The following is a 24,810-nucleotide window of genomic DNA, read 5'->3' as shown; positions in this document are numbered from 1 at the left end:
TAAAGACTCGAATATGTAAGAATGTTGGGCAAACCAGTCATGCATTGAAGGGTTAAGATGCAAAAGCAGTACCCAGTGTACGTTTACACTTTAAGATACTAATGTGCATCATATATAGGTATGTAAAGAACAAAAACATTTAAAGTAAATCAAACTCTTTAAATCCACAAGATCAAGACTCTTTATACTGTGGATGTCAGTGCTACATGATGAGTGTTATGGCAGGATAATAAAGGCTAAGCTGCATCAGCTGTGTCTGCAGTGATGGCTGCAGTGAACACCTCTACGGCTAATGAATCCACAGCCGTTAGCGTTAGCATGGCTCCTGTGTGTCTGTGAGGCTGATGTGAGGTGTTTATGAGGCCTGTGGGGCTCCTGTCCGCTGATGGAGCTGCTCGGCTCCAGTCAATCACGGCTGATGTTAAGGGGACTGCGCCACAGGACCACTGAGATAGATGGAGATGTGCCAAATGGAGCTATTATTAATGTGCAACCTTACTGGAAACAAGTTGTTGTGCTGTTTTTAAATTACATTAAAAAAGAAAAGCCGTGGCGACATGCTAAAATGCCCTCCGAGGACATCAACCCTCACACATATTATTATTCTAAGCTAGTCACGCAGTATCTGAACAGGAACTAAATATACTCAAACACAGTGACATCACACGGTTTAAAGAAACTGTAGTTGTGTCCCAAATGACGCACTTTACACCATGTACTTACGCATTGTGTACTCAACCGCATAGTGTAGGAATTAGTGGACAAAATGGTCATTTTGTCATTTTATATCAGAGTCTGAGAGTCCCTCCCTCTCCGCTACGTAATTAAAGCTGCAACAGTTGTGAGTGTCCAACATGCCACACTTAATTTTTCCGGTTAATTAAAGGGTTAGTTCACCCAAAAATGAAAATTCTGTCATTAATGACTTACCCTCATATCGTTCGACACCCGTCAGACCTCCGTTCATCTTCAGACACAAATGAAGATATTTGAGTTGAAATCTGATGGCTCTGAAAGGCCTCCATTGGCTCAACTTTACACTCTCAAGACACTTAAAAGGCACTAAAGACGTCGTTACAAAGTCCATCTCACTACAGTGGTTCTACAATAACTTTATGAATTGGCGACAATAGTTTTTGTGCGCAAAAAAACCCTAAATAACGACTTATATAGTGATGACGATTTCAAAACACGGCCTCATGAAGCTTCGAAGCGTTATGAATCAGTGAGTCGATTCAGCAGTTTGGATCGCCAAGTTTCAGCAGTTTGGCGGTTCGACACGCGATCCGAATCATGATTCGACTCACTGATTCATAACGGTTCGAAGCTTCATGATGCCGTGTTTTGAAATCGTCATCACTATGTAAGTCGTTATTTAGGGGTTTTTTTGCGCCCAAAAACTATTCTCGTCACTCCAATTTTTCCGGTTAATTAAGTGCATCATCCGGGTATTTAAAGTGTACTTTTCTATTTGGAATATCCAGTGTGTATACACTACTCGCACTATTTATACTACAGTATAATACACTCACCTAAAGGATTATTAGGAACACCTGTTCAATTTCTCATTAATGCAATTATCTAATCAACCAATCACATGGCAGTTGCTGCAATGCATTTAGGGGTGTGGTCCTGGTCAAGACAATCTCCTGAACTCCAAACTGAATGTCAGAATGGGAAAGAAAGGTGATTTAAGCAATTTTGAGCGTGGCATGGTTGTTGGTGCCAGTCTGAGTATTTCACAATCTGCTCAGTTACTGGGATTTTCACGCACAAACATTTCTAGGGTTTACAAAGAATGGTGTGAAAAGGGAAAAACATCCAGTATGCGGCAGTCCTGTGGGAGAAAATGCCTTGTTGACGCTAGAGGTCAGAGGAGAATGGGCCGACTGATTCAAGCTGATAGAAGAGCAACTTTGACTGAAATAACCATTCGTTACAACCGAGGTCTGCAGCAAAGCATTTGTGAAGCTACAACACACACAACCTTGAGGCGGATGGGCTACAACAGCAGAAGACCCCACCGGGTACCACAGATCTCCACTACAAATAGGAAAAAGAGGCTACAATTTGCACCAGCTCACCAAAATTGGACAGTTGAAGACTGGAAAAATGTTGCCTGGTCTGATGAGTCTCGATTTCTGTTGAGACATTCAGATGGTAGAGTCAGAATTTGGCGTAAACAGAATGAGAACATGGATCCATCATGCCTTGTTACCACTGTGCAGGCTGGTGGTGGTGGTGTAATGGTGTGGGGGATGTTTTCTTGGCACACTTTAGGCCCCTTAGTTCCAATTGGGCATTGTTTAAATGCCACGGTCTACCTGAGCATTGTTTCTGACCATGTCCATCCCTTTATGACCACCATGTCCCCATCCTCTGATGGCTACTTCCAGCAGGATAATGCTCCGTCACAAAGCTCCAATCATTTCAAATTGGTTTCTTGAACATGACAATGAGTTCACTGGACTAAAATGGCCCCCACAGTCACCAGATCTCAACCCAATAGAGCATCTTTGGGATGTGGTGGAACGGGAGCTTCGTGCCCTGGATGTGCATCCCACAAATCTCCATCAACTGCAAGATGCTCTCCTATCAATATGGGCCAACATTTCTAAAGAATGCTTTCAGCACCTTGTTGAATCAATGCCACGTAGAATTAAGGCAGTTCTGAAGGCGAAAGGGGGTCAAACACAGTATTAGTGCGTGTTCCTAATAATCCTTTAGGTGAGTGTAGTGCACAAAAACGTGAATTGGGATGCACAGGAACCAAAACTATCATGATAAAGTTCTAAAAAAGACCAATTGACCGTTCGCAAAGCCCCGCCCCCTTTAGTTACTGTTGCTATGTCCGACAAGCCTTGGCGTTCTCACACCACACACACGTTCTCACGTAGAGAAAACACATCACGGAGCAAAGACGACACTGACAACGCACCGACACACAGGACAGAGCAAGTTACTTTTGATATGATACAAAGTCTCAACTTTAAAATGTTATTTTTTTAAAGAAATTTAAACAACAAATACCGTTTTGTGGCTCTTTAATGTGCCGTGATCGCTGTAGCGCCTCAGTTAAAGCTGATTCCTTCTAGTTCATTGATAAGCATCAAATTAACATGAATGAACACTAAAAGAAATGTTGTTTCAACTGCGGAGAGACATCAGTACACACTGTTTTTCAAGTTCAAGTTCACCGATGTTAATCTACTAACTCTCCTGACTGCTTTGTCGGACAAACGACAGATTTGGCAATGTGATTGGTCAGATCTCCTGTCAATCAAACTCGCGGCGAAGGGTGAATTGTGTGCGTTCCTCATTTGGCAGGCCATCTGAACCAAACAAACGGACCGAAACCGGTGAAAAGATGGGTCTCTGTCTGCTTCCAAACAAACTCTGGTGCGATGAAATATGAAAGCACCACGGACCAAAGACATGTAAACGGAATGATGTCTCTTCACAGTCTCTTCGTTTGTGTGTGTGAAGTTCCTGCTGCTGTTTTGATTCCTTTAAACATTTTATCCTCACTACTAAATATTATCCGCTCAACTGTTAGTGGTGTTATAACAAAGTGGAAGCAATTTGGAACAACAGCAACTCAGCCACGAAGTGATAGGCCACGTAAAATCACAGAGCGGGGTCAGCACATGCTGAGGGTCACAGAGCGGGGTCAGCGCATGCTGAGGGTCACAGAAGTGGCCAACTTTCTGCAGAGTCAAGAGCTCTAGACCTCCAAACTTCTGTGGCCTTCAGATGAGCTCAAGAACAGTGTGTAGAGCTTCAGGGAATGGGTTTCCATGGCCGAGCTGCTCATCCAAGCCTCATATCAAGTGCAATGCAAAGCATGGGATGCAGTGGGGTAAAGCGCGCCACCACTGGACTCTAGAGCTCGTGTTCTCTGGAGTGACCAATCACGCTTCTCTGTCTGACAATCTCATGGACGAGTCTGGGTTTGGCGGTTGCCAGGAGGACGGGACTTGCCTGACTGCATTGTGCCAAGTGTAAAGTTTGGTGGAGGGGGGATTATGGTGTGGGGGTTGTTTTTCAGGGGTTGGGCTTTGCCCCTTAGTTCCAGTGAAAGGAGCTCTTAATGCTTCACCAAGACATTTTGGACAATTTCATGCTCAATTTGTGGGAACTGTTTAGAGACGGCCCCTTCCTGTCCCAACATGACCAGTGCACAAAGTGTCGGTTAATAAAGACATGAATGAGCGATTTTGGTGTGGAGGAACTTGACTGGCCTGCACAGAGTCCTGACCTCAACCCGATTGAACACCTTTGGGATGAATTAGAGCGGAGACTGAGAGCCAGGCCTTCTCGTCCAACATCAGAGCCTGACCTCACAAATGAGCTTCTAGAAGAATCCCCATAAACACACTCCTAAACCTTGTGGAAAGCTTTTCCAGAAGAGCAGAAGCTGCAAAGGGTGGGCCGACTCCATATTAAACCCTATGGATTAAGAATGAGATGGCATTAAAGTTCATGTGCATGTAAAGGCAGGCGTCCCAAAACTTATAGTGTATATTTAGACATTCTAAAATACTACTTTTTGACAAGGTTTAGATAGTTTTGTTAGATAAGTAATAGGTTTCGCATTATGATTACAATCAAACATTGACATTTTGTTAGAAGGGGAACACATGGAAATAATTTTTGTTACTCAGTTTTTGATTGATAATTAAAAAAATCTAACAAAATAAGGAATAGATAGCGATAATTCAAAACACTTTACACAAACATTCTGAAATTAAAATGTAATTTTTGTCTGTGCATTCTGCATTGGGGTTGATTTGTTGATTTTATTTCACGCATTTGCAGGATCTTGCTAGTCACCTATTCTTTGCTATGTGGTTTTGCTTTGCATCATGACTGATTTGTAGTTTGTACCACCAAAAGATTCTCTGAGTTGTGATATTTTTCCTTATTTCCCATTAATTTCCTACGTCGGTCATTTTTGACCACGAAGGTACCAAGTGTTACTGTTTTATTTTTCGACCCTTTAACATATCCGAGTCATGTCCATGATTTGTTTGTGTATTCACATAGCTAATGTGACAAGTCAGCAAGTGTCATCCCATTCCAATGAAGCAAAACATTAAAAAACGTAATTTTTTTGGTCAATTCTGAGTGAAGAGGCCCAGAAGATTAAACCGCCCTGTGATGATGGAATCACAGCCATTAGCATAAAACTACATCAACTTCTGCTCAGTATTTAGTAACAAGGTGAAAAAAACTCAGACTAAGATTAGAAGTGGACATGGGAAAATAACATGAGAAGTGTAGGCCTATAAAGAGTTTCCTTGCCGCAGTTATTACAGTAGCTGAGTCGTCGGTGTGTGTGTGTGTGTGTGTGTGTGTGGGGTGTTTGCTGTAAGGAAGAGGGCACAGACAGGTCTTTATGTTTAATGTGGCCTGACAAGCGTGCAAATGTCAGTGGAATGTTCTGGAATCATCTTCTTCTATTCATCGCAGATGTCTGTGCTGCCCTATATGACCCTGTGAGGCTGGTGTGTGTGCGTGTGTGTGTGTGTGTGTGATCTCTCAGCCCTTGTTTTGTGATGGAGGTGTAAACTGTCAGGGCTGGACTGCGGCCACTGTGTCCAGAGATGACGTTGCCATGGAAACACAGTAAGTAATGAGCCCTGTGAAAGCGGCTGAAGATGTTTTTCTGTCTTTTGCTGTGAAACAGCTTGGATTTCCCACTAGGCCAATTATCAAAACATGTGATCGTTCTAATTTTCCTTTGTTTATTTGAATTATTGAGCCAGACTATTTTCTGTTTGTTTATTTGAAGAGCCATATAATGCAACCTCTAGATATCAAAACACATAATGTGTGTGTGTGTGGTAATGGGACGTATATGCCGACATTTCAATGAAAAGTTCACTGAAACGTCTTTGTCTGTGTGTAAACATCCAATCTTACTTGCTCTTGGAATTGAATTGCAACTTACTAGATGGCCGATATCATGCAGATAAACACAAAAGAACACTTTAACAAAGACAAATGAGATTGCTGTGGTTAAACAACACTTTAAAATATGGTTCAATTCACTAACAACAGTTCATGCATACGGTTTCATGAACTAACAAAGAACGATTTCTTGCAGTATTTTGAATCTAGGATCATGTTTGTCATTCACACCTAGCCATCCTAGGTGTGTGTGACATTCTTCTTTCAGACGAACACAATCAGAGTTATATTAAAAAAGTCCTGGCTAATTCAAGCTTTATAATGGCAGTGAATGTTGCTTCGTTTTTGAAGTCCATTAAAGTGCATCCATTCATCATAAAAGTGCATCCATCCATCATAAAAGTGCATCTAACCATCATAAAAGTGCATCCATCCATCATAAAAGTGCATCCATCCATCATAAAAGTGCATCTAACCATCATAAAAGTGCATCTATCCATCACAAAAGTGCATCCATCCATCATAAAAGTGCATCCATCCATCATAAAAGTGTATCTATCCATCATAAAAGTGCATCCATCCATCATAAAAGTGCATCTAACCATCATAAAAGTGCATCTATCCATCATAAAAGTGCATCTATCCATCATAAAAGTGCATCTATCCATCATAAAAGTGCATCTATCCATCATAAAAGTGCATCCAACCATCATAAAAGTGCATCTATCCATCATAAAAGTGCATCCATCCATCATAAAAGTGCATCTATCCATCATAAAAGTGCATCTATCCATCATAAAAGTGCATCTATCCATCATAAAAGTGCATCTGTCCATCATAAAAGTGCATCTATCCATCATAAAAGTGCATCCGTCCATCATAAAAGTGCATCTAACTTGTCTAAGGGTGTGTGAAAGGGCCCTGAGTCTTTCAGCCGTAAGCCGTCCCTGATGAGACTCATAAGCGGTGGCGATGCACACTCAGTACCTGGGGTTCATGACCAGCCTGCGGAAGAAGTATGTCCAGGTGATGTAGTCCATGGCGTCCTGCTTTGAGGTGACCGTTCCTGCTGCGATTTCTGCGTTCAGGTGGTCGGAGAGCACGCTCAGAAGACTGAAGAAACACAGGAAAGACGCCATCAGCACTAACACCCAACAGTGTTGCTTTATTTATTATACAAATTATCTCAATTTCAACTGTTATGTTATTAGTATATCAGTATTAGTATTTTATAATATTGGTATATTAGTATATGACTTGTGTATCTCGACTATGTAAATTTTTTTGTGACTATAATCTATTTTTTTCATTTTATCTCATAATTTTGACTTCTCATAATGATGGAGTATAAGACTTATGTAAATAGTTTTTGTCATAATTATGACTTATGTCAATTTCTTTAGCATGATATTATATATGACTTAGTATCAACTTTTCATGCCGTTCTCACATGGTGGACCAGTTTACTAGCGATAGCAACAACTTGTGTTTTTGTCTCATTGATTTGCATGTGATTCCTTTAAACAGGGTTTAATAATGAGATCATTTAACATGTATCATTCTAACACCAGCAGTTGATGTGTTGCTTCACACACACCTGGACTCCACAGGGAAGGGCTCGTACAGGAACTTCTTATAGAAGTCCTTCTTGATGTCATGCACGAGGATAACAGCCTTGCCCTGGTCATCGAACTGCGGCCGTCCTGCTCGACCCATCATCTGAAGAACATCTGGAATGGAAATGATAGAGATCAATGACATTGGACGGTCTGGGGAAACACACACACATGTAAAAACAGATGTTACCTGTTATGGGGTAATCCACGTAGCGGTGGGTCTTTCCGTCATAGTATTCTGTGCCCTTCACCACCACCAGGTGGGCAGGGAAGTTGACGCCCCATGCCAGTGTGCTCGTGGCTATTAACACCTGAGACAGAAGCCGAGGAAAGGCATAGGGTGAAGTCTTACTGCAGCAAATCAGAGCACTACAGATGCTGTTTTTCTCTTGTATAAGCCATGTGTTTTTGGGGAGAGCTGAAAATGTCCGCCTTATATTAGCACAGGAACGACAGATTGCCATTGAGAGCTGGTGATGAAGTGTGAGCACTTGCGATCAGATTTCGTGACCACAAATACAGTAAAAAAAAAAATTAAGGACAGTACGATTTTTGTATTTTTGAAAGAAATTAATCATTTACTTCAGCAAGGGTGCATTAAATTAATCAGAAGAAATGCAAAGTATTATGATGTTAGAAAAACGCCCATCTTTAATATTTTTCGAAGACTTTTGTAGTCCGAGCTGAAGGAAACGCATGCATGTTTTATGTAATATGACTGCTGGATAAGACTTCTTATATTTCTGGTTTTATGTGTTTGAAATCTGTTTATGTGAAACGTTTGGTCTGCTGGCATTGTGGCCAGGACTCCATGATCGAAGAGATGTACATCTAAATGGGATTATTCCTGGTAAAATAAAGAAGTGACACTAAAGACTTATGTTTTTAAAGGAACACGCCACTTTTCTTGAAAATAGGCTCATTTTGCAGCACCTCTAGAGTTGAGTTTTACCGTTTTTGAATCCGTTCAGCCGATCTCCGGGTCTGGCCGTAGCACTTTTAGCATAGATCATTGAATCTGATTAGACCGTTAGCATCTCGCTCAAAAATGACCAAAGAGTTTCAATATTTTTCCTATTTAAAACTCGACTCTTCTGTAGTAAGATCGTCACAACTTTTCATTTTCCGTCAGTCTTAGAACACGATGTAACTACAGAAGTTGAGTTTTAAATTGGAAAAATACCAAAAATCTTTGGTCATTTTTGAGCGAGATGCTAACGGTCTAATCAGATTCACTGATCTATGCTAAGCTATGCTAAAAGTGCTACCGCTAGACCCGGAGATCGGCTGAACGGATCCAAAAATGGTAAAACTCAACTGTTTAACTCTAGAGGAGACAGGGAAAAAAAGTGCCGTGTTCCTTTAAAATCCTATTTAAGACATTTTAAGATTGGAGCAAAGAAAAATTAATAATGCATACAGAACAAACCCACACAATTTAACAATAAATCATCTTAAATTGATATTCCACTGAAATGCGAAATAGCATCACTGCAAGTTTTAAATTCTCAATAAATGCTTTATTCAATATATACATATGCATTGAAGTGTGTTTATGTACTAATATATCAATGCAAATGAATGTTGCTTATTTGATAATGTGTTTAAATAAGCCATGTGTGCCTATACTAGTCAAATCTATATATTGAATCAATGTGTAAAATGATGTAAATATTCTTTCCTTCCTCATCACCTTTTGACGTTTAAAGGTCCCATGGCATGGCATTTTTCTATCATTTTATAATGTTTCCTGAGGTGAACTTATATTGTTAGTATGATTTTTACATCAAAAAAAGTCATAATTTAGAAATAAAAGGCATTTTTTCTATACTGATATTAGCCCTCTGGCTAGGGCTAGGCTAGGGGAACACATATTAATGTTAAAAAACCTCATAAAATGAGATTTTCATGCCGGGGGACCTTTAATAATCACACCATTGCGATTACGGTTATTTCTGTTATTCCGTCCCCAAATTTAAAACCTCTGATAATTAAGATTTATTATAGGTTTTAAGATATTTAAGTCATTTGACATTTCACGATTTTTAAGCACCAACAATACAAAAGCTTTCTATTTTAAAATAATTGCTGTTCTTTTGAACTTAATGTTAATGAAAGAATCCTGAAAATAAAAAAAATTGTGCAGCACAACTGTTTTCAGCATTTATAATAATCATAAATGTTTCTTGAACATCAAATCCTCCAATGAAAATGATTTCTGAAGGATCATGTGACACTGAAGACTGGAGTAATGATGATAACTTCAGCTTTGATCACAGGAATACATTACATTTTACTATATATATTCACATATAAATCAGCTCTTTTACATTGTAATAATATTTCACAATATGACAGATTTTTCTGTATTTTTGATCAAATAAATGCAGCCTTGGTGAGCATTAGAGACTGAAATATCTGTGGAATGTCTTTATTAACTGAACTTCAGATGTGTTTCACATGCTAAACTGTTCCGCACCGCTGCCATATTGATGTGTGAAATATCACATTTGCATTATATCAACATAACCATTAATGTTTTTACAGCCATAAGCCCATGAGAACCGCAAGCTGCACTAAGAACGACGTTTTATTTGGATTCGCTCCAATAAATCAATTCATCACTCATAAATCAGTACATTAATGACTCCGCTCACAGGTATTTACCCTAACCCAGTTCCTACATTCGATTTATTCCAAACCCGCGTGGAAAAGGTTCATCTGTTGGTGAAACTCACCTGGATCTTACAGTTGACGAAGAGCTCTTCCACCGTCTTCCTGTCCCGCTCGTGAAGCCCAGCGTGATGCATCCCGATCCCAAACGCCAGGGTCAGCTTCAGGTTTGACTCTCTCGTAGTGGCAATGATATCGGTCATCTAACAACACACACACACACACACACACACACACATATATCAGAAACCCTTGTGGCACTACCTATGAACCCTATGAAAATAGCTCCTCTAGAGTTAAACTGTTGAGTTTTACCGTTTTTGAACCCATTCAGCCGATCTGGCCGTAGCACTTTTAGCATAGCTTAGCATAGATCATTGAATCTGATTAGAGCATCTCGCTCAAAAATTACCAAAGAGTTTAGTTATTTTTCCAATTTAAAACTCGACTCTTCTGTAGTTACATCGTCACAACTTTTCACTTTCCGTCAGTCTTAGTACACGATGTAACTACAGAAGAGTCGAGTTTTAAATAGAAAAAATATCGAAACTCTTTGGTCATTTTTGAGCGAGATGCTAACGGTCTAATCAGATTCACTGATCTATGCTAAGCTATGCTAAAAGTGCTACCGCTAGACCCGGAGATCGGCTGAACGGATCCAAAAACGGTAAAACTCAACGGTTTAACTGTAGGGGAGACAGGGAAAAAAAGTGCCGTGTTCCTTTAAAATCATATTTAAGACATTTTAAGATTGGAGCAAAGGAAAATTAATAATGCATACAGAAAAAAACCACACAATTTAACAATAAATCATCTTAAATTTATATTCCACTGAAATGCGAAATAGCATCACTGCAAGTTTTAAATTCTCAATAAATGCTTTATTCAATATATACATATGCATTGAAATGTGTTTATGTACTAATATATCAATGCAAATGAATGTTGCTTATTTGATAATGTGTGCCATGTACACACACACACACACACACACACACACACACACACACACACACACACACACACACACACACACACACACACACACACACACACACACACACACACACACACACACACACACACACACACACACACACACACACACACACACACACACACACACACACACACACACACACACACACACACACACACACACACACACACACACAGGTTTGTTTTTGTGAAATGTGAGGACATTCCATAGGCGTAATGGTTTTTATACCGTACAAACCGTATTTTCTATCCCCTTACACTGCCCCTGCCCCTAAACCTACCCATCACACACACACACACTGCCCCTGCCCCTAAACCTACCCATCACACACACACACACACACACACACACTGCCCCTGCACCTACCCATCACACACACACACACACACACACACACTGCCCCTGTCCCTAAACCTAGCCCTCACAGGAGACTGTGCAGTTCACTTTCTGTGAAAAAAAACTTGTTCTGTGTGATTTATAAGCATTTTGAAAAGTGAGGACATGGGGAACGTCCTCATATTTCACCCTCTTTTTGTAATACCCATGTCATTATACACATTTGTTTCCTTATATTTCACAAAAACATGCTCTCACACACACACACACACACACACACACACACACACACACACACACACACACACACACACACACACACACACACACACACACACACACACACACACACACACACACACACACACACACACACACACACACACACACACACACACACACACACACACACACACACACCATGCACTTTATTCATAAAAAGAGAGAGATGGAGATGTTAGGACAGGGAGCAGTGGAAACAAATGTAGGGAAGTTGGGAAGTGTGAGATGGACGGCTAGCAGCAGCCGGCTGTCAGTCACACAGCGGGACTCTGGCCGCTACACGCTTCAGTGCAGTCTCACAGCGGGACGCCCCGTATATCACTGAACACACAGCCAGGATGCTGGAGCTATCAGCACATGAACCGCACAGGCCAGGATCAGGACATCTACAGATGAAAATCATGCTTTATTTACCCACCATCAACACTGTTCCAAAGCTCTTTTATCAAAAGAACACAAAAAGAAATTTTTTCAAAGAATCTTAACTAAGCTCTTTACACACACATGCATTCACACTCATGTTTACTATCTTCATGTTGACGTTATGTTTTTATACTGTAAAAAACGTATATTCTTATATATATATATATTAGGGCTATCAAAAGATTAATCGCGATTAATCGCATCCAAAATAAAAGTTTGTGTTTACATAATATATGTGTGTGTACTCTGTTAATTATTATTTATATATAAAAACACACACAAGTATGTATATATTTAAGAAAAAAATATTATTTTTATATATAAAACATTTATATTTATATATATTATAGATTATATAAATGTATATACATGCAAATATTTCTTAAATATATACATGCTTGTGTGTGTTTTTATATATAAATAATAATTAACAGAGTACACACACATATATTATGTAGACACAAACTTTTATTTTGGATGCGATTAATCGCGATTAATCTTTTGACAGCCCTAATATATATATATAAGAATTAGGGCTGTCAAAATAACAGTCCAGGGCTCGACATTAACGCTTGTCTGTTTGTCCGTTCATTTCGATTAATTAATCTGAGGAAAAACAACGCGTCAAAAAAAATAACGCAGATGAATTCATTTTGTATTGGACTTTGACCCTGAGCTGTAAAATGAAGGAGGGAGACGAGAACGCGCTGCCTGGATCATTGATTGGAACATTAACATTTACGTTTGTCCGGGACATGTGGATTTTTTGAAGGGGCAAGTGAAAAATCATCAGAAACTTTTCATGTGAGCACAGAATTGTACACAGTTACGATTTCCAGTTTATGCATAACCTATTTTATTTGTGCATCACTGTCATTTTACTATGAAGAAAACGAGAGTATGGATGCACATGAATGAATAAGGATCTATTTGCTATTGCTTTCGTTAGGGCAGTATAGGCTACCTCTAATATCACAGCCTCATGTCTTTTTTAAAGGGGTGGTTGATTATGATTTGACTTTTTTTACTTTAGTGAGTGTGTATTGTCGCTGTTTGAGCATAAACAACATCTGCAAAGTTATGACGCTCAAAGTTCAAAGCAAAGGGAGATATTTTCTTCTACAGAAATGGCTTTTTAAGGACTACAACAAACGGCTGGTAGAGACTACAACAAGCTTCCTCCCGGGAAATTTACTAACCCTTCACTAACCCTGAAATGTACATAAGCCCCGCCCCAGAGAACACGTGAGGCCATGTTGAGAAGAGGAAGAGCTGTTGTAGTCTAGCACATTTCTCCATCATTGTCCGACTCCGGTTTGAACATAAAAGCCTGAACAGTTTCAGACACTTTCAGCTGCTAGCATGAGCTCTTGAAGCTCCGCCTTCTTTTTATAAGGGGGCCGGGAGCAGAAGCTCATTTGCATTTAAAGGGACACACAAAAACAGTTTTTGCTCACTCTCAAAAAGTAACAAATTTAACATGCTATTAAAAATGATCTGTGGGGTATTTTGAGCTAAAACTTCACACACACTCTGGGGACATCAGGGACATAATAGGACCCCTTTAAAACATTGTCTGTGACGGCTGTGAAATGGGCTAATGGTGCAATACTGCTGTGTGCATTCATTGGGCTGATGAAAAGTGCTCAAATTTTAAATTTCGCTAGAGCAGTTCGTCTAGTAAGAGGGTGAATCCAGCTTTATTCTTTGTCATTTAAAGTGTGAGCCTCCCTTCATATCTAAAGTCCTCAAGTCTCTATGGTTCTGCTCGCAATAAGCGCTGTTAGATTTGAATGAATATGCATTTCTCCGCCACCTGTAAGGATGCGTTAAATCAGACAAAAGATTTTGAGCTTGTGAAATATGATATTTTAGTACATTTTACTGTTCCAATAACTTTTATATGGGACAATATAAATATACTGCCCTAACAAAATTCACATTTTTATAATTTTTTACTGTACCAATGTTTTTTCATGAACCACAATGCACAACATCCAATGCAAACTGAGCCCCATTTCACAGTGCGGTTTCTCTTTTGCGGAGTTAAATTCGTTAAATACATAAGGTCTTGAAATATGACGCACTGCCCTAATCAAAGCCACATTATGAGCACTTATTACTGTATCAGCCCTTTATTATGGACCCTTGAATTTGGCAATTAGGACAATGCACACAGTCGTATTGCAGCATCAGCACATTCACGGCAGAGAATGCTTTAAAAGTGGACATAAGACCGTGAAATTTGAGGTACACTGCCATAGCGGAAGCAAAATTTAGAGCAAATAGACCTTTATTAATTCATGCAAATCGTATTCTCGTTTCTTTCATAGTAAAATGGCAGTGACGCACAAAGGAAATATGTTATAGACCGTATACATCAAATGGAAATTGTAACATTCCTGTGTGCACGCAATAGTTTCTCGTGAACAGTGTTAATTTCGTTGACAAATAATTTGTCATAATTTTAGTCAACGACCTTTTTTCACTGACGAAAACGAGACGATAACTAAATAAAAACTAGTGTTGGATGACAAAAACTGTGAGGAAAATCAACTGTGATTTTCGTCAACAAATAAAAACGAGAGGAGAATGTTAGTGAGGGTGGATTAGGGAAGAATCCAGTCAGAACTGATGATCTGTGTCACAGATGAGCTCATTTGATCTGAACTGATCTAACCGCTGGAAAACACGGCTCATCCCCAATCCAGCTCCAGAGCGGCTCAATCAATCAATAACACACATTTATGCCAGGCAAGTGTTTATGAACTAATGCGGATGAATAATGACAATGTTTACTTTACAATGTTTATATAGTAATATGTTTTAGACGGTTGTAGCAACGCATATTTTATCTCCTGAACTTGAATGAGCTCCTACAACTGTAATAGAGGCGCAGACATTTCAAAATAAGAGTCAATGTGTGTTTCGAGCTTGTTTATAATTAAAAGTCACGCATTATATATTCGTTTTTGGTTACACAATAAACTATATTTCATTTAATTCCCATTTAATTCATAGTCAGGAGGAAAGATCAGTATTTGACACATATTCAATAAAGTATCAGGTTATAATAGTTCACTGAAACCATAAAAAAAACTTCATTACTTGAAATTAAATAAATGTTAACTGAATTTTTAAAAAACAAACTTATTTGAAGCTTTAGCTTAACCTGATATGGCCTACTGACTAAAACAGAAATACAAAGTTATAAAAACTATATAGAAGTCTCTTTCGTGTTTCATGTCAAAAACAAAATGATGTCAAAATGTCAGTTCAAGTGACCGTCGGTTATGTGAAGCTTAAATGCTTAATGAATTACAATTGAACTAAACTCATTAGATTTTAGGAGACTAAACCTACTGTAGATTTAGTCGACTAAAACTAAAAACAATTCAGGTGACTAAAATATGACTAAAACTAAATAAAAATTTTCTGTCAAAATTAACACTGCTCGTGAACACGCACAAGTCTGTACATTTTTGGATTTTTGCAAAGGTCCCTTTAGGGGCTCCATAAATAAGTAGAGTGCAATGTAGAATACTTCGTAAAAGAAAAAAAACGAGCTTTTTTTGCAGAAAAATGTGACTTTTTCTCCATTGACTTCAGTGGTGATGTTCTGTTCTGCATTATAAGTGAGCAACTGGACAGGCAGATTTAGACCAGCTCCTGCGTTCTGTCTGCTGTGCATTCACTGAAACAATGCATTGTTTTATATGATTATGATTTGAAAACCCATTGTGACTGCACCATTCCATGAGGGATTTCTCTGAGAGGAGAACACAAAAACTGCTGTGTTTATATTTATTAATGATAAGTGACCTGCAGTCCGAATGGAACCAATCTGAGGTCATAATCGGCCAACGGTGACCTCTGCACAGTTTGCTGACATGAGACTGAAGATGTATTTCCGCTCTCTGTAACGTTTGAGTGTGTGTGTATCATGCGTACACCATTAAAGAAATTATCACCTCCGTAAGGCTGCAATTTTTATGTGATTACGTTGTGATTGGGATGAGAAAACCATTCCTTTTTTTCCCTGACTCGCTCTCTAATCGAGTGCTTTGAAAATATTAGCACACATCTGCGACGGCGAGCAGAAAAAGCTGTTTGTTCACATCTTGAAATGATCTGAAGGCATGCAGTGGAACGGAAAGAGGAATTTAATGAGAGATGACACAGGCTTTTGCAGCAGAAGCTGCGCTGAGCCGTACTGTAATCACCGTTAAACAGATACTGAGCCGCTTGAGACGAGGGAACACACGACAGGAGAGAAAGTAACAGCAGTAGCGAGGCAAAGGGGCTGCAAATTGCAAACAAGATTGTGAATTCACCATTGTGAATAACCTTCGCCATCTATGAGAAACATCTGCGTGCCTGAACGATGCAGCTTTTCTATTCAAATGGTGTGGCAGTCATTGTTTGAAGCTAGCTCTTCTCAAGTTATTTTTGATTTTATTACTAAAGGGGTCATGAATTGAGAAATCTCCTTTTGACACATAAGAGGTCATCATACTATAAGAATATCCTGTAAGATTCAGAACTTCATTGTTAGTCCAAAAACCTTTATTGAAACCAAGCCATTTCATTATTGCAACTTTGGCCCCGCCCACTGGTGTGTTAGTGAGATGACGAGGATATTTAAGTTATCTTATACTACGGGGCTGATGAATGCTTGTATCTGATTGGTTGACGAATGTTCTAAGGTGTGCAATTATTTTCAGGGAAACGCATGGCGAAAATAGTTCCCGGCAGGTTTTTGACCGCATTACAGTTCCATATCACTCCGCCAAAAGATTTAAGTTGTTGTCTATACAGGTGACAACAGCAAAATAACCAAACCCCACAGCAACACTGACCAAGCAAATCATCATAGTAAACAATAGGATAAATAGGATACAAATGATTTCCATGTTTTTGCTACAAAATGATGTTTAACTATGTATTTTTATGATGTTTTACCTGACAAATATTTTTAAAGTAAACCTGACTCTCCATTTTCTTCCACCCCAGATAGGGCATTTCATCTTTATTTTTTATTTATTTTCATTCCTATTATAACTTTTTTAATTCACTTACGAATATTTTAATTTAATTTCTGTGTAAAGCACTTTAAATTGCCACTGTGTATGAAATGTGCTATACAAATAAACTTGCCTTGGCTATTTATTTATTATGAAAAAGCACATACTCTCTTTCTCCCGCTCTCTCACCCACTCAAACACACACACACACACTCTTGCAGAAATGTGTTGTCAGCACTGCGCTGACAATTTTATCAGTAAAATAGTTTAACAACTTGACATTTGTCACTAGAGAGCTAACAACAGCGCTGTCCTTGAAGCAGTTAAACTTACAGCTTTAAGTAGAGACGCTGCTGTCGAACACTGTTGAGACCGACTCAGGTAACACACACACCCTTAATCTCTCTCTCTCTAATAACTGCATCAATAACTGCATTAGTCTGATATCAGTGGGTCAAGCCTCCGTTACTCAGGGTTTCTGCAGGTTTCACCAAGTCAAATGTAAGACTTTTTGAGACCTTTTTAAGACCATTATGAATGAAATTTAAGACCTATAAAAGGAAATGCAGTCACAAATTTACTTGCAAAGTAAATTAATTTATTCAAATTGAACAATTCCTCATAACTCAATTCCACCAGGATTTTGCAACTTTTTTTGTGATATTTGAGATCAAACTGACTTGAATGATTTTGTGGTGGTAATTTCCAGACATTTGCATTTTTTTCATAATTAGGACACCACATTTACCATATTCTGTAAGATGCACAACAGCCACACATGACAAAATAATAAAAAACTAAATCTTGTTTATTTTGGTTTACAAATAATGCAGGATCTAAAAAAATGCATGTTGATTTTTCATTATATTTAGTAATCGCAGAAACACGAAAAACTGGAGGACTATAAGCTGAAGAATAAAATCAGTTCTATGTGTCTGTGGTACAATCAGAGAGAGACTCCAATAACACCAAAGCTGATTGGCTGCAATATAAGCTGCATGTTGGTCTCATTTGTAGTCGTATTACAACAAATTATATTTGGACTAATTAAACATTCTAAAGTGTTGCAGGATTTCAATGAGCATTAGATGTAGCGTTACATGGACAGAGGAAAATTAAGACCTGTTTAAAATGATTTAAGACCTAGAACAGAACACTTTAGCGAATTTAAGACTTTTTAAGGCCTACAATTTTGATTTTGAAATTCTAGACTTTTTTTAGACTTTTTAAGACCCCGCGGAAACCCTGGTTACTGGCTCTAAAAAGATGTTTTGGAATTAGCAGCAGAGGATTGGGATGAGATGTGTAATAATTGAGTCCGCTTTACGTCGTGGCCGCATTACCACCTCAGGTGTGGATTATTTTTCTAATAATTCAACGGCCCGGAGTCAATTATTCCCTACATATACACTGCACATTTACATTGCGTGTTACTTAGTTACTTTTTATGGAAAGTAATGTTGCTACTTTTTGCATTATGCTGAGTTTTCTTGCGTGATTTTTATTACAAATTCTATTCTTTATTTTGCACCTGTAAAGTCCCTTTCACAACAAAAACAATGGGCCCTATTTCACCGATCTGAGCACATGGTCTGAAGTGTGTGGCGCAGATGCTCTTAGGGCGAGTCCGAATCCACTTTTGCTAGTTTGACGACGGAAAAAATGGTCGGCGTGCCGGGCGCAGGCGTTCTCATCTCCCATTCCCTTTAAAAGCCAGTTGTGCTCACACCATGGCGGATTCACATGGAGGAAAGACTGAACGCTTCTCCAGAGAGGAATCCTTTTATTTTTAATATTTAAATGAGTGTGTGTGTGTGTGTGTGTGTGTGTGCTGCACCTCCCTGTGTGTGTAATAATCAGAGTGTACGCTCGTTGTGCACCGCCTATAGGCTCATATTAGCAGAGGTGGACAAAGTACACAACTCCATTACTCGAGTGAAAGTAAAAGTACTACTGGTCAAATATTACTCCGTTACAAGTGAAAGTTGTTAGAAACTATTTTTACTTAAGTAAAAGTACAGAAGTACTCGCTTTTAAAAGTACTTAAGTATCAGAAGTAAATTTCCTTTTTTTTGTCAATGCATTATTTTTAGGGCTGGGCAAATTAACGCGTTAACGCGGGCGATTCATTTTTTCAGCTTAACACAATTAAAATATTTAACGCAAATAACGCAGCGTCCGTTTTTATATCCATTTTTGCTTAGCGTTACATGATCATCACGCTCTTATTCATGTAAATGCTTCCAAGCGTGACAAGACACAAGCGAACGCGCTGTATGCCAATGTCCTGTGTGTGTGTGTGTGTGTGTGTGTGTGTCCTGTGTGGATGCGTCTCATGTCAGCTAATCAAGGGACACACACACACACACTCGACGCATAGATAGACTCGCGTCAGTTTCCTGCTCACATCGAGTTCTCTTTTGCTCTTGAACAAACAATAACACAGAGGATTTTGAGTATTCTCATATTAGGAGTCTTAAATTAGTTAAATAACGTCTTAAATGAACTTATAGAGTTGTGAGGAAATGAGATGCGCGAGACAGCGCGTGAGACCCGCGGCCGCTCTTAAAGTGACAGTAGCACTGATAATGATGTCATTAATGTTCATCAAAGAACAACAGGAACAGAGAAAATTTTAGCTTTAATGATGATTCATCTATATTTAATTTATTATTTATGCAGTTAAGAAAGATAACTATTACATTTCTGTATATGTATAAAAGGGAAGGCCATGGGTAAATATAACATTTATTATTTTGGGTTTATGTAAAGATTGTTTTAAGTTCACTTAAATTAAAAGTTTTTTTTTTAAAGCCTAATAAATGTTGAAATTGGGAGCTTTCAGTTATACTGTAATGTAACGTCATTAATGTTTCATAGACACTTTAGTATCAGTGATACTGGCCTTCATTCATAAAAACATGACAATACAACACATATTTAAAATATGCTGTCTTTAAATTGTTGAGTAACTGAATTATTACAATATCAAAATATTAAAAACTTGCGATTAATTACAGAAAAAAGAGCGATTAATTAGTTAATTTTTTTTAATCGATGCCCAGCACTAATTATTTTATTATTGTTGCATTGTTGTATAAATGCACGGTGGTTTAAGCCCTTCAGTGATGCTCCATCCGACATGCTAGCATACGACCACCTTGAACTAATTTAAATACTTAAAAGTTACAAAGCTCTTTACAAAGCTGCTGTCACTTTAAGGCAGAATGCACAAATCCTACACACTGATACACATCCGATATTCCCCCAACTGTTTACGTTCACTTAAGACATAATCAACTTTGTTTACGTGAATACTTTCCAAAATGAAAATGTTTACATTTTGTGTGTATTGGTCTGTTTAAGTGCGGAAAAAACACAAAAGAAAGCTCTATTCAGTTCTCGTGCTCTGGCATCTCAGAGGCACAAAAAACAGACTAAACTGAGCTCCTTCATCAGGCTTTTTCAGATTCATCCATATGTCTGCGCTTCTCTTTCTCCCAGACATTTACATTTTGCAAAAAAAAAAAAAAAACTGAAGAAGAAAAAAAAATTCCTCCACTGACTTGCAAAGCTGCTACAGAAACAACTTTTGACTTCGAGGACCTTGATAGAAATGTAGTGGAGTAAAAAGTGCGATATTTGTCTTTCAAATGTAGTGAAGTTAAGTTAAATTAAAAGTTTCCCTAAAAAACAATACTTCAGTAAAGTACAGATACTGAAAAAGTGTACTTAAGTGCAGTACTTAAGTAAATGTACTTCGTTACTGTCCACCTCTGCATATTACTAACACACCCTTTAAATAACACACATATACTGCGCTGTTGACTTTAGAGCAGGTTTGTGTTGGTCAATGGCGCAGTCGTTTTCAGTTCCTCAAAATAGCAACACGCCAACAATGCTCCTGATCACACCTGGTGTTCAGACCAGACGCCCATGGGTCAACAGATGTGCACACCCAGATGTGCATTAGATATTTAAACAACGTGGAGCTGGACGTGAAAATGATAACTGCGTCGGGCTCAAACTATAAAAAACACTGCCGTCGCATTGCATGAGTGTATGATAGGGCGCAACATGTGAGAGCAAAACTACTCCTACAAAGATCTTGCATGCTCACACTCTACAACTACAATATCCATTTCCTGTTCACACACCACACACACAACACCTGTACCCCCTACTCCCATCCCGATTTCTCTCAACATGAGGACAGGACAGGATCAGTCAATCCATGGGAAAAACTTACATGCGCCATTAGTTGGAAAAAGTAACCTAGTTCATTTTTTTGTCAAAAAGAATTGCATTCATTTAGCCATTACTTGAAAAAGCAATGTGATTAAGTAAAACCACTGACCTCTCTCTCATCCTGGTGGAGCCACTGTTTGGGGTCATCCTCTGTAGCCAGAAATGCAATGAGGTCGAGAGCCGTGAGCCGTGTCTGCCGGCGGGAGGACACAAATATGAGCACCGGCTTGGCTGGAGAATGTGTGCGAATGGCTGCAAGATAGTGGGAAGAGAGAGTCTAAATATGAATTTATCCATCAAAATGCATAAGAAACTAACAAAATACTAAATAAATAAAAGATAAAGAAAGATGAAAACAAAAAAAGGGACTTTATTATAGCAATTACAATAATTGGGCAATAACTAGCCTAGCCTTAACCCTTAGATAAGAACGCTAGTAGTACAGGTAAGTGCACATACTGTAAAATAAAGTGCAACACAGAGTTTGGTAAAAGTACAAAGAATAATTCGCAATTGGTCTCAGATGCTTTTAGGAAAGTCAGTGCATTTTAGGGGTGTAATGTACACAAAAATGACTAAATGATTTTTGCCTCTGTCGCCTTTGGCTTTTTTTTTTTTTTTGGCTTGCTCAGTGGGGGACACTAAATATTAAACTATATTACTGATCAGCTCATTTCAATTATCATAAAGTCATTATTAAGAGATAAAATGTTGAAAATACGATTTTAAAAGTCCTCATTATTAGATAAAAAGTCAAAAATATGACATGCTAAGTCATTGCGAGATGAACAGTTGAAATTAGGACTTTACAAAATTCTGAGATAAATGGATTTAAAGTCAAAATTATGAAAAAATAAATAAATAAAAAATTCAAAATTATGATTCTGATTATGAGATAAAAAGCTGAAATTAGATTTTAAGAAGTCTAAATTATGACCAAAACAAACACTTAGACATTTAAGAGATAAAATCATGCTTATTTATTTTACATTTTTAAATGAGATTTTTGATTCACACTTATAATAATAATATTTACATTATTGTTTTCATTTTATGCAATATATTTTTACATGTGTTTTTATATTTTGAAATCAGTTTTTACAACAGAAATGAAAACTTTAGCTTTTCATCTAAAACTAAATGAATTTCCTCTCATCAGTGTGAAGCTGCTTTGAAGCATCTGTGTGTGAAAAGAGCTAGAGAAATAAAGCTGACTTGACTTCAAAAATATTAAACAATGGTTATCTCTAAAACTGTTTGCCAGGATTGTGTTTCAATAGCATATTTCAAATCAGCAATAAAATGTGACTACAATATCATACTTTTTAATGTTTTGCTGAAGTGTTTTTTCTTGAATTGCTAATGCGACCTTTGACACCACAAACTGAACTAAATGAAGCATTGCTTGGTCATTGGTTGAGCTAAATTGGTATCATCTAATTGTGTTCTTAAATCTAACAGCTGATTGGCTGATTGTAATCATTACATCCCTTTCTATCAAAGTTTTCTGAAAATATCAGGGTGAATTTGTTCTGACACAGTTTAACTTCTCATTTTTTATTACCATTGTCAGGTAGAAAATAATCAAAGATATTTGAAATAGAACGAAATCATCTGCTTTACTGTTAGACCAAGATATTTGAAATTGTCTCAACCCCCTCCCCCCTTAAATTTGGGATTTCTAAGGACAAAAGAATGGCTGAATACTTTTCACACCTTTGGTACGATGGGAGCAGTTTCGTCTGATTGGTTACTTTCAAACGTCTCACGGTTTGGTCTGATTGGTCAGTTTTAAAAGAGTCATATTTGAGTTTGGTGACATCAGGGAGGAGAATAAAAGAGGATTTCATCTGTAGTTCGGCCTCTTTTGGATTCTCTGCTTACTCTAGAAATCTCTCTCTCTCTCTCTCTCTCTCTCTCTCTCTCTCTCTCTCTCTCTCTCTCTCTCTCTCTCTCTCTCTCTCTCTCTCTATCTCTCTCTCTCTATCTCTCTCTCTCTCTCTCTCTCTCTCTATCCCACAGGTAACATTCTAGGCATAGGCCTACTGAGTATAATTAAGGGTTTAAGTTTACATTTATTTGAAACTATTTTAAGTGTAACCATAATTAGAATTTGTGTTTCCTTTTAAAAGAGATTTCTGTCTATTATGTAATTGACATTTTACATTTACTTGACTGTTAATAAATGTTTGCATTTTTGATCCTTTCTGAATTAATCTGTAATTATTAACTATCTCCAATACGGAACGGTATAATTGCAACAAAGGGTTAAAATTAGGGCTGTCAAAAGATTAATCGCGATTAATCGCATCCAAAATAAAAGTTTGTGTTTACATAATATATGTGTGTACTCTGTTAATTATTATTTATATATAAATACACACACAAGCATGTATATATTTAAGAAAAAAATATTATTTTTATATATAAAACATTTATATTTATATATATATTATAGATTATATAAATGTATATACAGTATATACATGCAAATATTTCTTAAATATATACATGAATGTGTGTGTATTTATATATAAATAATAAGTGTACACACACATATATTATGTAAACACAAACTTTTATTTTGGATGCGATTAATCGCGATTAATCTTTTGACAGCCCTAGTTAAAACGGAATGATTAAATGTATGATTAACTATCAAATATAAATGACCAAACAACCAGTTGGGATTCTCTTCTAAATTCGACAACTATGATAAATGGAGTCAGATAAAGAATATTATAATTAAATTCACCGCGCTTCGCTACCGATCCTTGGAGCCAATTAATGCGATCTTACACCATTTTCTAAACTATAGCGAATAAACCGTGATAATGTGAGAAAAGGTGTCTGAATACATTTTGGATTGACTGTAATTTTTGTGCTCTCAATTGATAATTTTTTTGCATTTGTGATTTTCCAAATATATTGTAGCACTTTATCATTCAGAACATATCACCTTTCCTTTAATGTGTGTTTACGTGTAGTATTTTACCCTGGAAGACTGGTTTGTTCATGCTGGCCATACGAGGGCAATAATGTTGCCCCGGGAAGCCCTGGATGTGAACCTCCAACGGCACCGGGCGAACAGAGGGCCGGAAATTAAACAGTCCCACCTGAAATAGAGACAGACAGACAGATGAATAAAGACAGAAAAACAGGGCCAGAAAGTGAGAAGACACAGAGAAAGACAGTAATAAAGAGAGAGATGGAGTGCCCAGCTGGCTGTGTGCCTGACAGAGTGGCCCATCTGGGGGTAATTACAGCCCGTCATTGTCCCCTGTCCCACAACCAC

General features: G+C 37.9%; 1 protein-coding gene across 1 annotated transcript in view; it reads right to left on the bottom strand.

Annotated features, from left to right (window-relative positions):
* The window catches only part of ascc3 (activating signal cointegrator 1 complex subunit 3), a 352,716-nt gene that overhangs the window by 59,628 nt on the left and 268,278 nt on the right, over nucleotides 1–24,810 (bottom strand). Inside the window, exons 29-34 of the mRNA XM_079836136.1 lie at nucleotides 24,511–24,631; nucleotides 21,625–21,767; nucleotides 10,268–10,405; nucleotides 7,720–7,840; nucleotides 7,511–7,643; nucleotides 6,901–7,026 (exon numbers count right to left, since the gene is read on the bottom strand). Of these exons, the coding sequence (XP_079692262.1) occupies nucleotides 6,901–7,026; nucleotides 7,511–7,643; nucleotides 7,720–7,840; nucleotides 10,268–10,405; nucleotides 21,625–21,767; nucleotides 24,511–24,631 (782 nt within the window). The remainder of the gene's footprint in view (nucleotides 1–6,900; nucleotides 7,027–7,510; nucleotides 7,644–7,719; nucleotides 7,841–10,267; nucleotides 10,406–21,624; nucleotides 21,768–24,510; nucleotides 24,632–24,810) is intronic.

This window comes from Gobio gobio, assembly GCF_949357685.1.
Source record: "Gobio gobio genome assembly, chromosome: 15".
In the NCBI taxonomy this organism is placed as follows: domain Eukaryota; kingdom Metazoa; phylum Chordata; class Actinopteri; order Cypriniformes; family Gobionidae; genus Gobio; species Gobio gobio.
Note: the sequence above shows the minus strand (reverse complement) of the source record. Positions and strands in the feature narration are given on the sequence as shown.